The sequence below is a fragment of the Thamnophis sirtalis genome, unplaced genomic scaffold, assembly GCF_051295495.1.
Source record: "Thamnophis sirtalis isolate CommonGarterSnake01/CBP01778 unplaced genomic scaffold, rThaSir2_p1.2 scaffold_1, whole genome shotgun sequence".
Lineage (NCBI taxonomy): Eukaryota > Metazoa > Chordata > Lepidosauria > Squamata > Natricidae > Thamnophis > Thamnophis sirtalis.
Window position 1 is genome coordinate 88,229,295 of NW_028261381.1, and position 23,486 is coordinate 88,252,780.

The following is a 23,486-nucleotide window of genomic DNA, read 5'->3' on the forward strand; positions in this document are numbered from 1 at the left end:
TTCAGCAGTTGTTTTAATGTGTTATAAATGGCTTTTCTTTCAGTCATTTGGCTTTCTAATACAAGGAATGACTGCTTATTTTGAGCTGGTGTGTTGTGTGTCACTGGTCAACCACTCACCTGACCATTTCTGCCATGGGCGCCAATTGTACTTCAGCATGCTACTGGAACATATCAAATGACAATAAATTGGATACACTGCCAGAAGCAAAATACATGGCCGGGTGTCATGTGACTGTAACAAGAACATGCACTAGAACTAAAACCATCAGCAATTCAATTATATTTCTTTTCTCTGAACTGCATTCTACTCAAAGGGCTTATGTTCACAAAGGCCAAAAGATACTTGCTTTCAGCTTTTGATGATGTATTTCCTACCCATTTAGGACAAATACTATTTTCCTCACTATTTAGCATATGAATCAATACACTTTATTGTTTTTAAATAGCAGTTTTGCAGGTGGATTCCACCCCTATTTTCCAACACTTTTAAGTACAATATAAAACCATTTTATAAAGATGCACAGTACAGAGTTTTAGAAGTCAAGTCTACCGTTACACACAGGAACATCTCTCTCACCAAAATATTGCAAAAAGATAGTTGGATTACTAGTATAGAATTGATCTAGCAGCTTCTTGCGTTCCTTGGCAGAGAGACTGGAATCTTCATCAATAGTTTTTAGTAAAGACACCAATTCCTCTTCTGTAGTTTTTTTGGCAATGAAATTATACTCACATTTATCAAGCCTCTGGCAAAAAGTATATCCTGGAACAAGAATAAAATTCATTGTTAAAAATATCATAGACATTTGAGGTATTTATAATGGTTTTCTTAAATGTTTTCACAATATCCCCCTAATTACAATTAATAGAGTGATCCTGGAGATAAAGGCTTAAATGTACTTTAGTCTCAAAGTTGCCCGACTAGTCCCAACTCTCTCTTCATGAAGTTTAGGATGTTTAGTATTAGAAAATTGTAAGCATTGAGATATTCAGTGCTTCTTCTGAATAGGTTTTGCATAGCCATATTGATAAATTTATTTACTTTTATTGTCACTCTTCCTGCCAAAGAGCAGAGTTTTTCTAGACTGGCTTATTTAGCAGCTTTATTTTTATAGTGGACTATGCCCAGAGCAGTTCACACTAAAGTTTATTAACATGACTGAAGCTTATGAAAATAAAGTTTACCAATATTCAGACTGGAATCTGTGCCCCTCTGTATAGCCAGAAGCTTATCACTGACCATTTTATGTAGCGTCCCTGAAATCTTGAACAAAATAAAATAGTGTTAATTATTAAGAATGGAATAGATTACGCATAATAGTGTGGAGAAAATGACTTGTGGGTGCCTACCTTTAAAACATCTTTCTGATAGTCCACTAGAAATAAAATCAAAAGATCTGTTTTTCCTTTAGATAATGTTTTATTATTGATGATGGCTTTGGAGAACATTCTTTTCACAACCATCCTGTTTTCACTCTATAAACCGAGAGGGTGGGGGAGGGAGGAAGCAGAAGGATTAAAAGTTTGCACTGATAGATCCACCTTATTTCCTATAGCTATAATTAGAGCATATATTCAGTTTTCAAATGCATGCCTTTTAATCTTAGTAAATTCACCATTTTGTAAAAGGGCAGTCAATAGTTATACAAGTGCAAGCAATTTTAAACATTATGCAAATGAGGTTGATTTATTTATTACTTCCCATGGTCTCCCTTCCAGTGCTAAACCAGGTCAGCCAGCTTATTGTGATGCTTTCCTGGGGTACTATTAGAAGTTCATAATCATAGTGTAGAAATCCATGCTGAAGTCACCTTCTCACGTCACCGTTCCTCTTCTCAGGAGGAATGATGCTGCCATATATAGCTGTGGTCTTTTCCTATATACAGTGGCACCTCAGTAGTTGATTCCTTAAAAACTCATTGAATTTGGTACTCAATGCATTTTGATGTGAAAATGTTGTCCCAGTACTCAGTGTTTGTTTAGTACTTGACATACTGTGATAAGAAGAAGGGGATGCCAGCAAAGAACAGACAAGAAGTCAGGCATGCTGAGAAGGTTGCTGCAAAAGGAGGGGAATGGCCACCAAAGGTGGACAGGAAGTCGGCCATGCTGGGAATGTGGCTGACATAGGAAAAGGGACACACAGAAAGTTATTCCTGTCTGAAACAAAGGGTCACATGGTAAGCCATGTAATTTGTTTGGGACTCGTCCTTTTTAGTACTCCTTGCATCTCCCAGAATCAATTAACAACATCTACTGAGGTACCACTGTAGTCTTCAGCTGCTAAGCATTTTAATTTCAAATAATTGGTAAATAAATAACTGTAAATTGGGGACTACCTGTGTATATACAAGGATCCTGGAAGGATCCACTGTCTTAACACAGGATTCAGGAACCTGAGAGTAGTAATTTAGCACATTTGAAGGTCCACAAGTTTTCTATCCACATCCCCCTGTCACCAAAGAGCATAAAGAGGCTTCACACATGAACTACTTGCCTCACTTTGTAGCTTAAGTTCAGAATTCTGAGCTATCACGGCCATGAAGTAAAGCAGTTTCCTGAATTCCTCTCTTGCATGGCTATCCAATAATTTTAAATAGAGCTGAATGGCTTCCAAAGCCTGATCAGTTTTTCCATTAACTGGAAGGAAAACCAAACCAATTGTTACATTTTTATTTAAATACTGATTGACAAACATATGCATGGTTTGCAATTTCTGTCTTATTATAAACTATATAACAAATTTAAATTGATTTAATTAATATTCTTTTTTTTTCATGGTCTGCACCAGAACTTACTTCAAATTTCTTACTAAAATAATATGCTTAATGAGATCATAAATATTTCAGAAAATGGTCCCTTTATCAAACCTCACAGCTTGTTGATTTAATTAAAATCCTAGTTATTTGTTATCTATAAATAATAACACCACTACTATTGCCAATATGACACGCTGGCAGAATGAATCTGCTGGCAAATCCCTATCACATTGTTAAAGATTTTCAATGTTTATTATGGAAGTTTCCCCTTACAAGGAGTACATGAGCTATCCACATATTGACTATATTTTCTGCTTTGCTTTAGAAATTAGAAATTTTATTGATTAACATACATAAAGGTCCTGGTTAAATCTTACATGGAAATACATGATTCTATAGGCATAAAAATAGCTTTAGTTAGGATCATAGTGGTATCATGGCATTCATCATGGCAGGGTTTTACTGCTGTTATTAAGTGAAGAGGTGTTAAATGTGATGGTTCAGCAAATCCTTATTTCCTCATTGACTTTGCTTGTTGAAAGCCAGTTGTAAAGGTCACAAAGATCACGTGACCCCAGGACTCTGCAGCCATTGTAAATACATGCCAGTTGCCAAGAGCTCGAATTTTGATCACGCAACTGAGAGGAATGCTGACACAGTCGTAAGTATGAGGATCTATTGTAAGTCACTTTTTTCAGTTCCATTCTGACTTCAAACAATTGCTAAATAAATAGCTGTAAATCGGGGGCTACCTGTATATATACAAATGTCACTGATCTTCTGCATGTTACTGAGGGCTCTACAATAATATAGATAAAGCTAAAAGTTACATCCCAAAGGTACTTTTCACTGTTAACCAAAGAAGCTTCTTGGATGAGAAGCCAAATGTTTTCAAAGAAAAAAAAACCAAGAAGAAAGTCCAGTTACCTTTTGAAAAGCACCTTTGGGACAACCATGACCAGAATGACTGAAAATCTCCATAGACATATGGATTACACCACTACATTGGTAGAAGAATGTATCCTGCAATGCTGCACATTGAAAAAACTGGTATATATTCACTACTTATAACTGGCCCTCACATAGAGTGGATTTCACACTGTGATAATTGATCATTGTTGTTTGATTTTGGCTCAGCTGTTACATCTGGCACTGGAGATCCTAAATCATAGATTAGGACTCAGCATATTATGTAATATGGCCACCAAAGTTTACTTTAAAAAAGTATGGTAAACCAAAGCATGGTTTAGTGCAATATGTGTATATGAAGCAAGATACAATTGATTTATTGAAACCGAATAGATATATTTTAAATGCACATCTGATCTTTTACCCTATCTTTTTTTTTTTTATTTGTAACTCAAAGTGGCAAGCATATTTAATACTCCACCCTGCTCCTATTTCACTGCAACAACAACAACTAGCGTGGTGAGTTGGGCTGAGAGGGAATGACTGGCCCAAGATCGCCCAGTCAGTTCCCATGCCTAAAATATGAACAACCTCCTGAATTCCAGCCTGGTGCCTTGTCCAGTACTAGAGAAAACTGGCTGACATCTTTACTTCCATCACATTGTAGGCTATTAAAAAAAAAAGTAACAGCCTGTATTTAGGACTCTCCCATTTCCTGTAATAAGTAAAGCTTTGTGCATTCTCCCTCTTTTCACAATCGAAGCAGTATGCTGGGGATCCCATGGATACTTGCTTTTCTCTGGATGGCCCCGTTTCACCAACTCAGGACAATCTTGCTTAATGAGAACAGGAGGAATGCATGACAAATTTGTATGGCAAAGCACTTTGCTTTTTACAAAGTGTGTTAAATCCATTCACTTACCTAGCAACTCAGCAATTCCCAGGTGGATTTCAGGCACATGGCTTAGCAATGGTTCCTTTTTTTGGCTGTAGTACCTCCCAATAGTATCAAACAACAACAGTTTCCCCACCTGCACTTGATCAGGCCGATTAGGTAAACTGCGGCTTACTTCAACCACCATTGCATCTGGGAGATACTCCAAACAATCAATTGCTGCAGACAGCCATTCATCTGCCCTAGAAAAAAGATAATGCTTACAATGTTCTATTGACTATAGTACCAGCTCTACGGCAGATAACATTTTGTTGTGAATAAGTCCCACTGGAAGTCAAGAGAACATGTTAGGGCCAAAGGAACAATGATGAAAGGATCTCTGCTTAAAGAAGATAAAACACCCACCGAGCATGGCACATTTGGGCAGAGATTACCACACAGAGAAGGAGGAGAACCCATCCCAAAAATCAGGAGCGAGCAACTTGTACCTTACATGGAACCCACAGGATTTCTGCAATATGTGGAGGCAGGACAGAGAGGCCAATATGTTCAGATTTCTATACTGGCAGGAAGAGTCAGGGGACAAAATGGGTGCCTGGACCCTAATGTTTTCATCACTCATCACTCAAACACATCTCCCAATCAGTAGACTTTCCTATTGGTGGACTTTCTAAAAGGGGCAATTATAATTCTCTTAAGACTCTCATTTAGTCCCATTTCCCCAAGAGGCCATAAAAGGCCTTTGTTATGCCCCTTTGAAACTCCCCAAAATTAAACATGTGGCCTCAAATCACAAAAAGTTGCCCATGTCTACTCTATACTTAAATCTCTTCCTTCACTGCTTGAAAAAAATTATTTATTTAGGAAGACAAATAAAATTTGCTGATAAATCTTTTTTTTTCTTCCTTCCTATTCATACAGATATATACATAAATACTTACTGAGCATCACCAAAAGCTTTCAGAATTTCTCGGTCAAGATAGTTGTTTGTGATGCTATGTTCAGGTTCCTGCTTTGTTTGTGGAAATTGGGATCCAATCTTGTGGTATTTAAGTAAAGAATCAAGCAATGGAAGATCTATTAGCTGCAGGAGACGGGCGATAGTTTGCTCTCCCCAGACTTCATTAATCACTAGGAAAAATGAAGGAAAACCCACATAGTGAGAGTGTTAACAAACATATAATGATCAAGAAGTGTAATCCAACATTGCAGTCTTTGCTTGTGATGACCAACTCTTCTTCTGCAGAGAACATTAAAATAATTTATTCCTCCTGCTTTACTATCATCCACAAGAGTGCTTCAGAAAAAAAGAAGATAACGAATAGAGATTTATGCAGCAAACAGTAAGGACTTCAATGTATCCAAAATGCTTTACATTCTTTCCTGTTTGAATTGCCAGAGATCTTTACTAGATGGGAAAACCAATCACATAAATCATGTTAATAAGGATGCATAAAAGAAAGAAACCCTTGTTAAAAATTTTCCAGCTAGAACAATGACACCCTTAACTTGAAGTACTAAACAAAGAACTTGTTTGGGGTTTCCTACATTTTTTTTGGAGCAATCTGCAAATCCAGACACAAAAAACCGACAGAACTAGCTACTAAGTTAGTATCAGATTTTGTTTTTGTTCAAGAAGGAGATTGAAAGAACATGGCAGCCACATGTTACAATCATCTTGTTTAAACCAGCTATGGCTTGAGAAGAATGGACTATTTGTACTGCTGGTCTCTAAGTGGTTTGCTAACTGAGCCATAAGTCAGGCACAAAGTAGGAGACAAGGCCACAGTAGTAAATTCCTTGCTCCTTCAAAAACATATATCTCTAGTTTAAAAAACAAAAACAAAAAGGGAAAGCAGCAGCAAGTGCTAGAGAAGGAGACCTGAATGTCTTTAGCATGAATGAAAATCTTTGGTTTTGTTGAGGAGCTGAGGCTACAACTCCAACTCTGCCTTTCCCATCTCTAGCATGAACATAGTGTTTTATGCATCCTCTGAATTGTTTCCAGATTACATCAAGAGCTGCAGGTTGTTCACTAGTGATCTAGGCTATCATTATTCTCAGGTACCACCTGTTTTTTTCTAATGTGTTATAGATTCATACTATCTAAGATAACCATGATGTGAGATCATATCACAGGAGAGACATCCAAGTTGTCAGGTTTATGAGAAAATTAGCAGCTGTGAAGAATTCAAGCAAATACCTCACACAACGTGTTCTTTTGGTTGGAGCTCTGTATTTTATATTGGACATGGTGGAAGAGAGATTAATTTTATATTTGTCTCCAATTTGAGAACCGGAAAAGCTTTGCTGGAGATAGTTTGATGTCTATCCCCCTTACCTTGACGAGACAAATGTGAGGATGGATGTACTTGAGGAGAATTAACAGGTTTTAGACTCAGGTTTTCTAAGAGATCCTCCAAACTTTCTGATCTCACTGATGATGTATCAAGTAATAATCTATTTTCCTGTCTGTAATTTAAAAAAAAGGAATAAAAGAGCCAAGTATCAGTACTGATAGTAATATTTAGATCTTGTTTCTATACACAAATGCCAAACCTGTGTACTATAACTCGATTGGATATATACATAAATGCTTCCCTTAAAAATATTTTGGTCATAGTTGCATTTTTTTAAATTCCATTCAATCATGTCCAATTCTTGGAGATGCCTAGATATGTCCTTGCAGTATTCTGGTGTCTTAACCACTAGACCAAACTGGCTCTCTTATGTTTCATTATCCATAGTGGTCATTCTGATCACTAACCAATTCATTTTCCAAGAATAAATTGTTAATAAGAGTCTATAATTATTGCCAACATTTATATTATGCAAAATAGTTTGCAAGCTTCCTCACTTTTAAGCATCATGTCTCTTAAATAGTTACCGTAGTTATTTTCAATATATAGATGGACAACTGAAATTAAAACAATTTGACTAAAGATACTTAGTGGTTGTGATAGACTTCGTTTAATGGTACAATATCCAAATCCAGTACCACCTGCCAATGCTCATAAACTAGCTTGCTTATATCAATTTGCAATCTTCGTTTACTTTGCTAAGTCAGGTAGCTTTATGTTATTAATGTTTAATGCCATTGTAGTCAGCCAAAGAGATTCCTTGGAAACACTTTTATGGGTGTCTCTTCTTTCTGAATTCAGATTAGTGGCTCCAAAGCGCTGGTCCTTTTTGGGCTACCTCTCCAGCTATGAAGCACACTTCATAGAAACACTTCAATGGTCCTTACGTTGTTACTTTTAGGCACATAACAAGATACATTTCCCCCATCTAGGATTCTCTAGATTAGGGGTGGGCAACTATGACCCCTTTACAACCTGTGGCTGGCCCAGGAATTCTGGGAGTCGAAGTCCACAGGTTTTAAAGGAACCATAGTTGCTCACCCTCACTCTAGGTGTTCCACAAAACAGCTCTTTTAATTCCAACATATCCATGCTTGCTTTGCTATGAGATTTGCATACAACCAGGAGGGCATAGAAGTTAGGAAGTTGCAGCCAACCAGAAAAAAAATATAAGTTCCTCTCTAATTTTTCAATATTTCACCTTGAGCATTCTCGCACAAACCTTTGCTGTACAAAATGGCCATGTTGTCTCCCGCAGAGGCCCCCCGCTTGATTCCTTGTATTGGAGAATCTGTAGAGGCTGCAGCTGCTATCCTCGAACACAGATCGCTTGTCTTTTCCAAAGACCTTGGTGGGAATAGCCTCAAACACCTTGTAGTCCATCAAAGCCTGGCACACACGAACAACTTTACTCCGATTAATATCTGTGTCACCAAAATATTTGTTTTGGAGAAGATGGGCGTAGACAACATCCACTGCGTTGGAGCCAATAAAACAGTCATTGTAACATTTCAGATTCTGACGTCGTTTTTTCACTTCAACTTGGGTCTGAAGTGCGTTGATAATGCTGCTCCATACATAAGTGGCTCCAAATGGCCTCTGGGCCAAGCTGAAGCCTTATAAAGCAATACAGAAGATGAATTAGCAGATGCATTTCCTCTCTCAAAAGTATAATTAATGTACAGGTAGTCCTCAACCTATGACCATAATTAAGACCAAAATTTATGTTGCTAAGTGAAAATTTTTGTTAAGTGAATTTGTTATGCCATTTTATGACTTTTCTTGCTACTTTTTATTAAGTGAATCACTGCAGTTGTTAAATTAGTAACTAGGTCGTGGAGTGAATCTGGGTTCTCCATTGACTTTGCTTGTCAGACGGTCGCAATGGGGATCACATGACCCTGGGATGCTGCAACCGTCATAAATGAGAGTCAGTTGTCAAGCATCTGAATGTGAAGCATGTGACCATTGGGATGCTGCAATGTTCCATAAGTGTGAAAAATGGTCCTAATTCACTATTTTCAGTGCCGTTGCAACTTCAGTCACTAAATGAAGTGTTGTAAATCGAGGACTACTTGTATCGCTTACGATATTTTAAAAAATCCTTTCCAAACGGGGATTACCAAATAAATTATTCATCTGAAGCTTTTCTCTCTCACTTGAGGTGGCATTAGTTAAAAATCAACCTCTTTTAGTGCCATTGGAGCACAAGAGATTTTGATTGGCTTACTAAAGCCCATACTCCAAAAATGGGCTGAGCTATGGACTATTCTGAGGAGGGGGCTTATGTGTTTTGAGAGATGAAATTAATACCTGATGTGCTTATCACAAACTAAATTTGGCTCTTCAAGTCTTCCAATGACATGTAGGCTACAGGCCACCAGAGGAGAGGAGAGAGAAAGAGAAAAAGAGGCTGGTGATTTGCTTGCAATTGCCAGATAAACTTTCTTGCACTTTCATTCGACTGGATAGCATTGAATTCTACATAATAATATTCCTCTCTCCTTCTAGAGCAGAGGTGTCAAATTGGATTTCTTCAAGGGCCAAATCAGCACTGTAGTTGTCCTCTGCGGGTCAGCCTGGGGTTGGGAGGGAGATGGGACAGATTGCAGATGGGACGGATGCCTCCTGCAGCATTCTACTGGCCAAAAGTATGTCGGACAAAACCGTGCCCGGGCCCCCTGCACCCCATTTTCGCTGGCAGAGGCCCCTCTGGCTGGTCATTTTCTATTTCCAGGCTGTTCCCCTGGACCAGATCTAAGCAGCCTGGGGGCTGGATGCAGGCCACAGGCCTTGAGTTTGACACCCCTGCTTTAGAGCTTGCTACACTTCAGGTTCCCATATTACTTATTCGTGTCATCTTGGCTGGGACCATTATGTCTGTCTACGGCTAACTCAATTCTGCAAAACTTAAAATATGCAGACACCTGTTTGGAGTAGGCTAATACCAGTTTTCACAATCCCCAGTCAACATGGGTTATTGAGCCAATGTCTAACCATTCATCAGAAACTACGCTGCAGATGTTGAGACTATGATTATTCAGGAAAAACAAGCTATATATTGTCATTGGTGTTTCTTTTGTTAAAAAGTATGCAAAAAGACTATTGTATTGTAGGAAAATTGAGTAAAAGGCAATCCATAAGGATATAACAGATAACTTAGTGCCATATAGGGATACTGTTTTGATCGAAGACTTTAGCAACAAAAAATACAGGTTCTTTTCAAGATTAAAATTATTGTAACACATTTTCCTCCCAAAATGTTTATTACAATTATTATTTATAGCTTATAGTTATCATCCACATTAAAACAAATTCCTCTGACATGTGTAACATGGGCACATCACTTTAGTTGTTAATAGGAACTGTCAGCTTGTAATAATTATGAGTAAGGTACTACTCTAGGTGCTTCTAAGAAATATTCTATTCATCTGACATATTGACAATTAGAAACAGGGTTGTTCTCTAGGCTAAGGCCAAGCAGGCATGGGCCCAGATTGAAAAGATTTCTGAAAAACACAATAAAAAGTGGAAGTCATATGACAGCAATGGATGCTGACTTAATTAAAATTACAATGCAAAATGGGTGAAAATGTCCAAGGAAAAAAATGCCCAGGGTAATAATCATGGCTATAAAGCTAAAAAAATTAAAGGGGGGGGGGAACACATGAGAGAATGCATTTTTGCCATTCCTAACATCATCAGAGGATGAGCCAAACCACAAGGGGCAGCAGAATATGACTTTGCCTAGGGTGCCAAAGTGGCTGGAGTCAGATCTGGGGAGGATGGAAACCTCACCTTGAAACCTCTAAATAGCACCTTTCAAATATACTCTTATCAGGTCAATCACAGTAACATACCTAGAGGCATCCTGCTTAAACAAATGGAACTAGTTTGTGTGTGCATGTGTCTTGGTTTGCCAATTGTTCAAAATTTAACCCTGGACTGCCACAGAAACAGGGTACATAGAGATAAGCCTGGAAAGACAGATTGCAAAACCTATTCTGAAGGCCTTATGTAAATGTGGCCTGGAGCAATGGGAAAGAAGAGAGAAGAAAGGGAGGCACTGTTGCAAAATTTATTATTGGTATAACTACTAATGTTGGTTAGCAATATTTCAGTCAGGAGAGTTTCCTAGTTTGCTATCCCCAAAGTGAGAAGAAATTACCCCACTTCCTAAAACTTCCCCAAAGATCCTAAGGCAAAGGTAGAGCTTTTCAAGCTTAACATAAACAATCATTTATTGATGCCTTTTATAAAGAGGGAGTACAGTAACAACCCTTAGCAACCATTCGTAACTTTTTATGGGAAAGGGAGAAACTGACAAGCCCAGAGCCCCTTCTGTTAAGGCAGAAGGGCCGCGGGAAGTACCAGATAATCTCCGTTTGCAAAATGCCTTTTCTCCTTAAATTAAGGGCGGGGGGGGGGGAGGAACCGCGAATCCAAGACAATAAAGGAAACCCTGCGCAAAGGTAGCAGGGCTGTGAAGTAGGTTAGAGGGAGTCCGCGTAAGCACACTTCCTCCCCAGCCGGGACAAGCGCTGCATGTTGTACTACCACCTCGCCCAAAGCAGCGGAGGGGATGGAGAAGTGCCGAGCCCTTCTCCCACAATCCAACTCCAAGTCACCCGGAATAGACAGAGGGCCGGGTCGGTCCTTTCTCCCCATCAGACAAGAGAGGGAAAGAAACCGCAAAAGGAAGGGTATCAGAGCAACGACCAATTCGGGTGCGAGAGGGCAGGGAACCACACCACCGGGACCGGGGATCCATCTCTTCAGAACAACAGGGCAGAGAAGCGTACCAACGCCCAAGGTCTCCTGCTTGAGCCGGGGGTTGGACTAGATGACTTATAAGGTCCCTTCCAACTCTGTTTATCTGTTAAAAAGTTCTCTCCCGTCCTTATTTACTATCAAGCGCGGGAGCAAAACAAGTGAATTCTTCCTTCCCTGCAGCACCTCCAGCTTTAAAGAATCCGTCCCGACCGGTCGAGTTTCCTTACTCTTTTCCTTTCGCCTCATCGTAACACCCTGGCCAGTCGCTTTACTCTTCTCTGTTAAAAAACCAACAACAACCACCCAAATCTTGCCTCCCCTGCCCTCCCTCTGGAACATACCCGGGGAATCCAGCCTTACCTGGGGGTCTATTGGCGGGGCTATACACCGCGCAGAGATTCAAAGCTGCCGCCTTCTCCTTCACCGTAGCCATCAGCGCAGCTGCTCTCGCCAAACGCGCCTCCGCGAATGATACAAACGCTCGCCGCCTCCTAGTGGTCTCTTCGCCGGGGTAAGTGGGCCTTTATATGCGCAGGACGCTGCTATTGGTGCAAATTAGTTCTCTGGGGGCGGTGTTTGGGAAATACGCTTGTAATCTAAATAGAGGTCGCCAGAAGAGAGGGGAATGTCTCCTCGGACGAAGAAGTTGAGGTATATAAAGAGCCGCTCTTACTCCCTGTTGTAAAGCCCGGGACCTCGGAGGATTTTCTTTTACTGTTTTGTTATAATAGAATAATGGCATTGGATACTTCGGAAAGTTCTTCTCAACGTGTGTACATTTAATTGATTTTGAGGGGTCCTTCCGTGCAACAGAAATATCCTGCACTGCACCACCAGTCTTCTAAAATCCTAGATAGAAAGACAAGAATTGTGATCGGGTTGTATGAGTAAGAATAATCTACAAGCAGCGATAGCATCTGACTTTCCAACAGCATGCATATATACATGTTTACTTGGGTTCCAGCATAAATAAGGGTGACTAAAAATGTAACTTTTTTACATGTATAATTAGATATCTGAAGTAAGCCTTATTAAGTACAACATATAACAGCTGTGACCCTCACCACTGGCCTCACTGGATGGACCTGCTGGATGTGGGCTATAGATTTATTGCTTGAGACAAACTATTGAGATAATGCTGCCCCTATCTATAAATAGTGTTGAGAACTGGAATTCAGCAGAAAATTCAGATCAATAAAGCTGTGACTATTTTCCAGGAGCTCCTGAAAAAAAGAACACACTGTCATGTAGTACAGATATAATTCTGTCATTCGGGATTCTCATATTAAATTTATTGGTATATGGCAACAGCATTATCATACATGGTACTTGGCTCATCGAGGAACAAATTACAAAGTGAACTAGGAACAAAATTGTTCAGTGTATCAGAATGTGAAGCACTACAGAGAGAACAGCAAATGTGTAAACACTGCACTCCTTGTTTTATTTCATTAGATGCAAAACAGATGCACAAATCTTGGCATAATTTATCAAAAGTCGCTCCCATTAATGGAACTTGTGTTACTCATGACAATAAGGATTATTGATTCCAATAGTTTTATTCTATGCATGAATGAATCTAGATCCAATTCATTGGGGATTACTCTAAAGTAAATGCATAAAGAGTTGGTGCCCAAATAAAATTAATTTTATCCTATTGCATTTTCCCCACATTGATTTGTATGAGTCGGTATATTTTCTCTATTAAAAATCAGATTCAGTGCTTCCTGTATTTTGGGACTTTTTAATAAATAAACCTGATTGATCCTGGAAGTGTGCATCCTATTTGTAGCATTAAGTTAGCCTAAGGCAGAGAAAATAAGGAAGTTGGGAGGGAGGAGTATCAAAATATAAAAATATTAAGGCTGTAGTCCTCACCAGGCTTCTAAAGAGTAAAGTTCATTACATTCAGTGCCACACTAGAAGAAACTAAATTTTATGTTATTAACAGTTTGGGATACCCAGATTTTTGGAAATGGTAAGAATGAGACATAGGAGCAGATCAACGCACTAGTGTGACTATTTGAAAAATACCCATGTTGTATAAATTTATAAGAGAAATTTGTATCACTCTGTAAAGTGTAATGCTGAAGTCAAATTCTATCCAAGTTCATTATCTGCAATTTCAAAATGTAATACATTTATATAATAAATACATTTCAACAATATATTAAATGTAGTTTCATGTATTCTTCCTAGCATTATTCCTGTGCTATAGCAGGGTCTGCTTAAAACTCGCTTTTTACAACTCTCTATCCCTTAATTAGGAGTAGGACGACTGGATGGACCTGAGTATTTATTGGCTGGATACCTTCCTGACACTATGTGGAGTTTGCAACAGATATTTTTTTCTTGTGCCTTAGGAAAGAAATATATACTGGTACCTAGGATTGAAATCTTTTCTGAGTGGGAGGTGAGCACCTTCACAACTAGGCCACCATGCCGCTCAAATTATGTATGTATATATGTATGTATGTATGTATGTATGTATGTATGTATAGATCTATACTAGTCTCCCTTTATTTATTTATCAGCACAAATACTACACACACACACACACACACACACACACACACACAATAAATTATCAGCACAAATACATCACAAATGTAACAAAGGCAACAGTAAAAATATTGGGTTTCTGTCTGGTCTCTTATGATGAGCTGATGGACAGAGCATGGAAGCAGTGAACTTCTTCCCATATTTGGGCATACCAGGGGTTGTGACTTTAAAGATAGATAGATAGATAGATAGATAGATAGATAGATAGATAGATAGATAGATAGATAGATAGATAGATAGATAGATAGATAGATAGATAGATAGATGATAGATGAAGCTACAATATTTACTACTATCTCTATCTAAAACTAAGCATTGGATACTGGTAGCATTATTGAATTACGGATAGTGTTCCCTTTAAAATCAATCTTTTCAAAATAACAACACTTTAATATGATAATCATTCAACTATGCTCCAAATGCTGATGCAGAAAGAAGTTGATGAGTTTTATTTAATTATGGTATTAGATTTGTGTTCTGCTCATAATCTAGAAGTGACTCTATAATCAGGTCCAATTTGAAATTGACAGAACATGCCAGTGATATGTGCTGCTTGTGGTTGGAGATTGGAATGTCAACATTGGAAACACGAAAGAAGAAAATATAATTGGATTGTATGGTTTAAGAAATCAAAAGCAGGAGATCAATTTACCAATTTCTGCCACTCCACTGATTTCTTCATAGCTCATCTTCATTGTCTTCCAGGAACCAAAATGATGTCTCTGTGCATGGACATCACTAGAAGGAGTGCATAGAATTCAAACTGACTATATTATTGCTAAAAGGAAGTGCACAATTAAAGTGTCAAAGAATGGAACAAATCTGCTCTTGTACAAATTCCAAGTTAACATAAAGAAGAAAGCCAATCAGTTCCCATGATATGAACTTATAAATAGCATATAAATATAATAGATCAAATCAATCAAATCAAATCACTTGAGCATATATCCACCATTTTAAAGGAGTACATCAGAAATCACTCTAAAATCTGGACGACTTTGATAGAAAACCAAATGAATTGTGGTATGAACAAAGAAGTTAAGGATGAATGTGAAAAGAGACTGCCCAAAATAAAGGAAGAGAAGAAAGCAAAGTAGTTAGAACTAACCATTGAATTTGCTGAGAAGAGAAGTTAAAGCCATGAAAGATAGAAACATCAGACAGGAAATGAACAGAGTTTCAGAGAGCTATTAGAAGACAAAAAACAGTATTGTAACAACAACTGCAAAGACATTGAAGATGGAAACACTAAGTAAAGTCTTTCAATAGAGGAGGTTCCAACCACAAATTGGTATGATGAAGAACACCAATGGACAGATTGTAATTGATTCCAAGGATATCAAAGATGGAAGGAGTATATTAAAATACTGTATGGTAGAGATGTTAACATCCAAGGTATGTTAAAAAATATTCCCTTTTTACAAGAACCTCTAATACTGGACAACGAAGTTAGATCACTACTACAGTCACTACCAAATTGTAAGGGTACGGACTAGTCTTACAACTGGTAAAATACCCATATGGTTAAAAAAAAATCAATCAAGGTTCTATCTAAATTATGGCAGTAAATCAGGAGGACACAATGGCCAACAGATTGGAAGAGATCAGTCTATATTCCAATACCAAAAGGGATTTAACAGAATGTACAAACTATCACACAATATCCTTAATTTTACATGCTATCAAATTAATGCTTAAAATTATCCAACGATTAGAACCCTACATAGAAAAAGAGACATTAGATATTCAAACTGATGTTAGAAAAGGCTGAGGATCATTAAAGATTACTACTGATGCAAGATGGATATTTGAAAAAGCCAAAGAATACTAAAAAGAAACCAGTATGTGCTTCATTGGCTATTGAAAGATCTTTGATTGTGTTGATCATGTCAAATTATGGAGTGTGTTTAGAAAAATGGTAATCTGAGAACATCTCATTGTCCACATGAGAAACCACATTATGGACTGAGCAGGATGAAATAAACTAATTTCAGTTTGACAAAGGAGTGAGATAATGGAGTAAATCAATGTGGTCACTAAGAGTTGAACCAACTTGATGGCACACAATCAAGATCAAACAAGTTTTCCACATGTTTGAATACTTTGTATGCATCCTGTACATTATACATAATTCTGTGTTTAACTATCAGTAGTAATGACATAAAACAATAATAGGAAGACTTTTCAATATAGAAATACTACTAATGGTTGGATCCTATTGCTTTAACCTTGCTGAAATAACAGCCTTTATTACAAACACTTCATAAATCGTCTGAGTTTTAACGGTTTGTCTTCTGCTTTTTATTTCATCATACGAATAACAGCTTCACTCAAAATTAAAGCATCCTGAAGATTCTCCTCCTTTCTTTGGAGAAGTCCAGCCCTGGGCCCCTATTGTATGGGTTGCCTCAAGGCTTCCTCTCCTCATACTCCTCAGCCATTGAGAGAGGTCATCCACCAGCATAGTGTTTGATACCATCAGTATGCTGATTATACATCTCTATCCCATGAAGGGCAAGTGGTGCCATTCAGATGCTGGCTCAATGCCTGGAGGCTATAAGGGCTTGAATGGGGAGAAACTCAACCCTAGCAAATTCAATGGTTGTATTTTTTAAGCCTGCCTGGGTCAGGAACATTGACATCTCTGATTCTATAGATAGGGAACTGCTCTCCTCTTCAACCCTGGTGCACAATTTGGGGGTCTTCTTGGACTCACTAGTCCTGCTGGAAGAGGAGGTGGCAGTCATGGTTAAGGGAGGTCTTTGCGTAAAACCACCAATTTTGTCCATTCCTGGACTGGAAGGACTTGCGTGGTCATCTGGGCTTCAGTCACATTCCACTTGGATTGCTGCAATGTACTCTACACAGGGCTGCCCTGGAAGACCACCTGTAAGCTGCAGCTGGTATAGAATGCAGCAAGTTGGGTATCCTGTGGTTCATCTGAGCAGCACCATTGCTGTGCAAGCTGAGCAGCTTTCTAGTTGCTGAGTGCAATTCAAGATGCTACGTGACATGACACTGGCAGGCTTGTGGAAACGTGTCTCTCTGAGGATATCTGCCCATCCTACGAGAGTAGGATGAATGCACTTGCTTAAAATATTGCCATTTAATAGGACCTTAAAGATGTGCCTTTTCAGTGGCCACCCCAGTCGTTTGAAGAAACTTCCCACTGGAGATCAGAGGGCCCCCAACCTTTTAGACTTCCAGAGAGAGGAATACCTGGCTCTTCCCTCAAGCATTGGGCTAGGAGTTTAACTGTGAGGTTGTTTGGTTCTGTCATTGGAGGGAAGGGTATGTTTTTAACTATGGGTTGTTCATGTGTTGTTAGTCAGTTGGCTAGAGTCCCTGCATGAGACCATATAAGTCCTGAAAATAACTGGACCATCATATAGCAAGGGTTTTTTCCCCCTAATGAATAAAGCACATCTCAGATATTACAATTATTCCACATTAATCAATAAGAATACCCAGTATTTTGAAAAACTGTATACATTTTAATGAATTTAATAACATCAAATCAAAAATACAAAAATTATGAAAAAGTCACAAGTCTGTACATTATTGTGGACCACGTGAAAACTGGCTAGAAAATATTCTTTATTAATCCTAGCCTACGTTTGTAGTAGATAGAGGATAGATATTACCATGCATTTGTGAGTATTAACTTAAATAGGGAGAGATAAAAGAAATATGTGCACTGTATAATACACAAAAGTATGTAAGTATATGACATGAAACACTGTTATCAACAAAATCATAAATGACTATAAACTAATTTTCAGTTTCCTAACAGTTTTGGCTTGTTCATTTTTTTAAATTACTTTAAATAGAAGTACAAATTTAAATATTTAAAAATATTTTCTCTATGACAACCATTTATTGGAAGACAGTTTGAGTTTCTTTTTAACCATATATTATTAAAGGAAAAAGAAAATTATACTGTGTTTTGGTGGCACAGGCTGTACAACCCATTTTTTTTCTGTTAAAACAAGTGATATTTGGAATCAAAAACATCAGGTATTTCACATTTTTAGAATTCAGAACATAAAACAGTGATTGCTGAAATGTCAAAATAATGATGTAATAGTTTTTGTACAGAATATCAATTAATTTGTTTTCTCTCATTGCAACCAGATGCTAAATTATATTGGAGGACAAATTCAAATGTTAAATTTAACAAACTGTGAAATTAGGATATTATATTCTTTTGAGAAAATTAGCTATTTTGATCTTGCACAATACCTAAAATTATTACCAGTACTTCAGCTTAAATAGAAAAACTCTATTTAAAAATATTAATTTGGAATCAAACCCCAGTTACTTCCATGTTTAAGTGAGGCACTGTTAGATACTTTACTTTTGTGAGTGTGCTAATAATTCTCTAAAGAAGGAATGTTGAACTTTTTTTTCAGAATAAGGACTGTACTTAAGTTTTAAATTTCTAAGTAATATGCTTTAAATGTTGATGTGGATAAAAATGGCCTTGCAAAAATTAAATTTGAATAAATGAATGAAAATAAAATTGATTGTAGCTACAAATTTGTCCTTTCATTTGCTGTTATCCTAAATTGTTGCACTTTTTGAATACCACCAGAAAACAAACGCTGTGGAATCTACTATGACAGGTTTATATATATTTCAGTGATTACTGGAGATCCCATTAAATTTACTAGGATTTTCAACAAAAAGTTCAGTGACTATGAGCAATAGTACCAGAAACATTTTTGGTCCTCACCACAAATTTATTCCCAAAATATGCTACCCAAGACAATGGTAGCTGTCTTTCAAAATGCATTTTCTTTTCCATGACAAAACTCAGAGACCTTATAATTTGCATAAATTAATTTATAACAATCTCCTCAAATACTGTGCTAAGTCTCTGTGTGAAACACTGGGGGGATTTTTTAAATAAATCTCTGATTTATTAAAACATAAAAACTTGTATATTTACTTCCATGATCCTTAGAAGCTATCCACCATCTTTTGACAATTGCCACCTAAAATTAAAACAAAAATCTGATACAGCAGTATAGTTACATAACCAATAAATAAGTTCTATTAGTTTTAATAAAGTTGACGAGACTGTTATAAGACTGCAGTCTGAAATTAGAACTTGAAAGTCTCTTTAGTTCATTGAATGGAATTGATTCAAAGGTGGTTTAAGAATTGGTGAGAAGTGAAATGATAGGACTTTGAAATATGAAAAAAATCACATTTTTAAGGTTTTATTAACTAAGCCCATTGTGTTATTTTAATTGCTAGTTTAGTATATGTTATAATTGACAAACCAGTCATACTCCCATCTACATCTTCTGTTTGTAAGCCTTTTTCAAGGTATGTTTTAAATTGATGGTATAAGAAATATTTTTGGATTGCATTTATAAACGTTCAATTGAAATATTTTAGAAATTAATTAATTAATTAGAAATTAATATGGAAGCGATGTCTTCTTTAAATACTTGTCCCCAATAAGTAAGCTATAGCAGAAACAAAAGTTCCATTTTTAAAAAATACAGAACAGTATTCTTATACTGCTGTCCTACTGATCTGGTACAAAAAAAATTTCCTATAAATAAATGAGACTTGTATCCAGATAAATATGATTGAAATTTTAGGGTAAGAATGAAGTATATTTATTTCCATACACTGTTCCCACTTCCAAGCAGTACTGGCTTATTGCTTGTAACCAGATGCATTTGACAAATTTTCCTTAAGCAGGAAATCTTAATAATATATAATTATGTTTCTTTAAATTTTCCATAGGATCAGTGGAAATACAGTATTTGTGGACTGTTGCGCTAGGCCATAATATACCAGTAGTTTTCTTTGTTTCAGCTTAATCTTAGCACAAGGTGTTAACTCTAGTTTCATAACTATAGTACCACAACTTGACTTTTTTCAAGGCAAGTGCAGTAATAAAATCTTTAAGTCCAATTACCAATTTCTATCAGTATTTTGATGAACCCATCAGAGGAATGAAATGAATACTACTTCCAATAACATGAAAACATATTTTGAAAATATGCAGGTTGTCCAACATAACATACACATTAACAAAATGTTGTTCTTTGATATTTTGAAATCCTAGTTTAATTGCTCATGAACACAGCCCTTCACTGCATTTTACATATCTAAGGTGCATGAACACATGTATAACTAAAGAAAATACATCACACTACGTATAATAATATCCTGATTGGCTAATGAATGAGGAAACCTGCTTTCTTGGCTGAAATTAAGGCACTAAGTGGCAGTGAAAAAGTAATTGAATTGTTTTTATATATTATTTGATGGAAGTACAGGATCTCCACTTTCACAAAATCTAAATAACAAGTCCTGCACATATTGAATCAATGGCTGAGGTAAGGCATTTTGTTAGCAAATTAAAAAAAAACCTTCCTATTGATGCAAGTATAGCCCATTTGTAACTTAAGTGGGACTACTGATTCCTACTGAAAAATAATCAGAGAAAGTCATTTACAAAAGATGCCTGAGACTCTGAAAAGGCACCAAGAAACAAACAGTTCTGCCATTACCAATTCTAAATAACAAAAATAAAAAACTCAATTGTTTTCAACATTGCATATAGCCTGGTCAATTGCTAATCCTCACTTTACTGAAGACCAATGTAGTAGCGGTTTATTGAAATGTTCTATTAATCAAGCAGTTTTAAGACAAAAATCATATTTCATTTATCAGAAAATAAGTTGCAATCTGTCAATATAACCATACATAAAGCAAACTTATGAAGTCTAATATGTCTCATTCATGGTTAACACTGAAGCAAACCTGTATAAACAAAGATAATCTCAAGATACATACTTTACAATATGAAATTAATATATAAAATGAACAAAAAAAAACAATTGGAAATGTATTACAAGAGTACATGAAACAATTTTAAGCCACAATACTTTTTCCTCTGAAAAATACAACTATTTGTGGGATAAAATGTACAATTGATTTCTTTCCAAAAGGGAAAAATAAAGGACACAAATGTAAGGAAAAAATATGTCTTTCTTCAAGACCTAGGGAAAATAATTAAGGTAATTGTTTTTTATTATAATATAATCTGTCACAAAATAGCAGTCATAGGATTGCACCAAATCCATGTTGAGTTTCCTGAACATAACATCAGTAATTGGAGTCCGTAAAGGAGAATGGTATTCTTGAATGTAGATGGAGATTATTCGCACACAGTAATTCTTGTCCTATTAAGATTTCTCTGCAAAACGTTCGAGACTCTACTTGAGCTCAGTCACAGTTAACCATCACTGTGACTCTTCCTAGTGTTCAGAGTAAAAAAAAATGGCATGATATTTAAAAAGTTATTTTAATCATAGCCAAAATATATATATTTAAGTACATGCTTCGATCATTTGTCAAAAATAAGCCTAAGTTATTTCAAAAGAAAAGTTTACAAAATAGGAAAAAAATATTCTCCAAGTTAAAAATTCAGGTTTGTTTGTAGTTCCATTTGCTTGGCATCATATCTTTTTTTTTCTTATTAGAATACAAGGAACCCAGAATACCATGATTTCTTTTGACCTAAAATAAAGTTTGTCGTGACCAGCCTATCAGCCTTTTTTATTTTATTTTGATGAGTAGAACAGAACAAAAAAAAGAGTCACGTTTGCATCAATATTTGTTAGCAACATTTCTGCTGAACATGATTCAAAAGTTCACCAAACTTCTCAAAGAGATCTTCTATCCATTTTATATTTTTCATGCACTGCTGTACAATTTCCTCTTGACCTAGATCTGCATTCTTTTTTTGAACGGAAGAAATCTATTGAGAGAACAAATTAAATGTCATTGTTAGCTTTCTATTATTTCTCCTAGTACTCTAAGTACATATACATACATTTTCCTAGGGTACGGGTGTCAAACTTGCTGCATCACATTGCTATCATGTGACATTTTGCGACTTTTTTCCATTTGCGGAGATGGAGTAGGCGTGGTCTGTGCATGTTGCATCTGGCCTGTAGGCCGCCAGTTTGACACACAAGATTATATTGCAACTACTACAGTGACAGAGATCACCTTAGTATAAATGAAGTTATTCAATGATCTTCTAAGTATGCTTCCTGATGTTCTAATGAGTTATTACAATACTTGCTGCAGTCGAATCTCCAATATTTTTAATGGATCTTGTTAGATCACACCTCTCATCATCCCCAGCTGTAAACTCCTGAAGTGTCAACAGATATTAGAAACAACTCCTTTCTTTTGTGCTAAATTTCCATTCCAGTTCAGGTTTACGCATTATCCAGAATTGTTCAAGATAATGAACACACAGGAATCAATAAGACCATAAGTAATGTATTTCAGTTCTCTTAATCCACCTTACCTCAGAGTTCTAAATTCATTTAGGTTTCATAAGTATTATGTATCTCATGTTACCATGACATAAGACACTTTTACAATTGTGTGTGTGTGTGTGTGTGTGTGTGTGTCTTTGAATCAATATTTGATTCCTGACAACTGTCAGGACTTGTTCTAGCAGTTTTTTTGGCCAATGTCAGAAATGATTTGGCCTGAGAGATAGTGATTGAGCCACAGTACCCCGTTCTTTGTACCTAAGGTGAGACTAGAACTCAAGAATTGCATGATTTATAATCTGATGTCTTAACTACAACACCAAAGCAGCTTTCTTTTTGCAATCTGTAAAACTTGATTCATTAAATGCAAAACTGCTCAATATCTTCTGAAAATAGTGTATCTTTATCTGATTTTTAATTGAGTTTAGATTCTACTGCACTAATGAATACAATGAATAATTACATAAACTAGAAAAAGACTCACCTCTACTTTGCATCTGAGAAATATGTGGTATTTGTAATGATGGAGTGAATGATACAAAGAACACAAAGGTATTTTTTCTGGATCTATAGTAAATTCCTGCAGAAACAAATATTTATTAACACCCCAGTAACTAAATACAGTTAAGTTTTTTTATGCTAATAATTATTTGAAGATATAAAAATTTACTCATAGCTATGCATAAAATCAAACTGGAAAATCCTTCCCTCAACAGAGGTGGGGGTTTCAGATACAACCTGCCTCTCATTTTTTATGCTGCTTTTTCAGTCCTCAAGAAGATTAAGATCACTTCACAAGTTCATCCAGGAGGCCACACCTAAAGACTCATTGGGGATTTAGGAGTTAAAACACTGCATCCCAATGACTCTCTGCCTAATGAGCCTATTAGGTGAAATGATACCAC

At 36.7% G+C, this 23,486-nt stretch overlaps 2 protein-coding genes across 3 annotated transcripts in view; both read right to left on the reverse strand.

Annotated features, from left to right (window-relative positions):
• Window positions 1-415: 415 nt before the first annotated feature.
• DEPDC7 (DEP domain containing 7) lies at window positions 416-12,162 on the reverse strand. The gene is made up of 9 exons (XM_014054664.2): window positions 12,059-12,162; window positions 8,148-8,541; window positions 6,907-7,037; window positions 5,507-5,696; window positions 4,593-4,807; window positions 2,500-2,642; window positions 1,353-1,478; window positions 1,188-1,266; window positions 416-765 (listed from the first exon to the last, which is right to left on the reverse strand). The coding sequence occupies exons 1-9, from the start codon at window positions 12,129-12,131 to the stop codon at window positions 536-538; spliced, it is 1,581 nt and encodes a 526-aa protein (XP_013910139.2). The 5' UTR covers window positions 12,132-12,162; the 3' UTR covers window positions 416-535.
• Window positions 12,163-17,733: 5,571 nt separating this feature from the next.
• QSER1 (glutamine and serine rich 1) overlaps window positions 17,734-23,486 on the reverse strand; it is a 39,347-nt gene continuing 33,594 nt past the window's right edge. For both annotated transcript variants that reach the window (XM_087718521.1, XM_087718526.1), the window contains exons 12-13: window positions 23,066-23,161; window positions 17,734-22,049 (exon numbers count right to left, since the gene is read on the reverse strand). In XM_087718521.1, coding sequence (XP_087574647.1) covers window positions 21,909-22,049; window positions 23,066-23,161 — 237 coding nt within the window. In that variant the 3' untranslated portion in view covers window positions 17,734-21,908. The remainder of the gene's footprint in view (window positions 22,050-23,065; window positions 23,162-23,486) is intronic.

Coding starts and splice junctions, on each gene's coding strand:
- DEPDC7 (XM_014054664.2), bottom strand. CDS start 12,131: ATGGCTACGGTGAAGGAGAAGGCGGCAGCTTTGAATCTCTGCGCGGTG. Junction 8,542..12,058: donor CCCCGCCAATAGACCCCCAG/GTAAGGCTGGAT, acceptor TTGCTTTATAAG/GCTTCAGCTTGGCCCAGAGG. Junction 2,643..4,592: donor GGGAATTGCTGAGTTGCTAG/GTAAGTGAATGG, acceptor TTTTCCTTCCAG/TTAATGGAAAAACTGATCAG.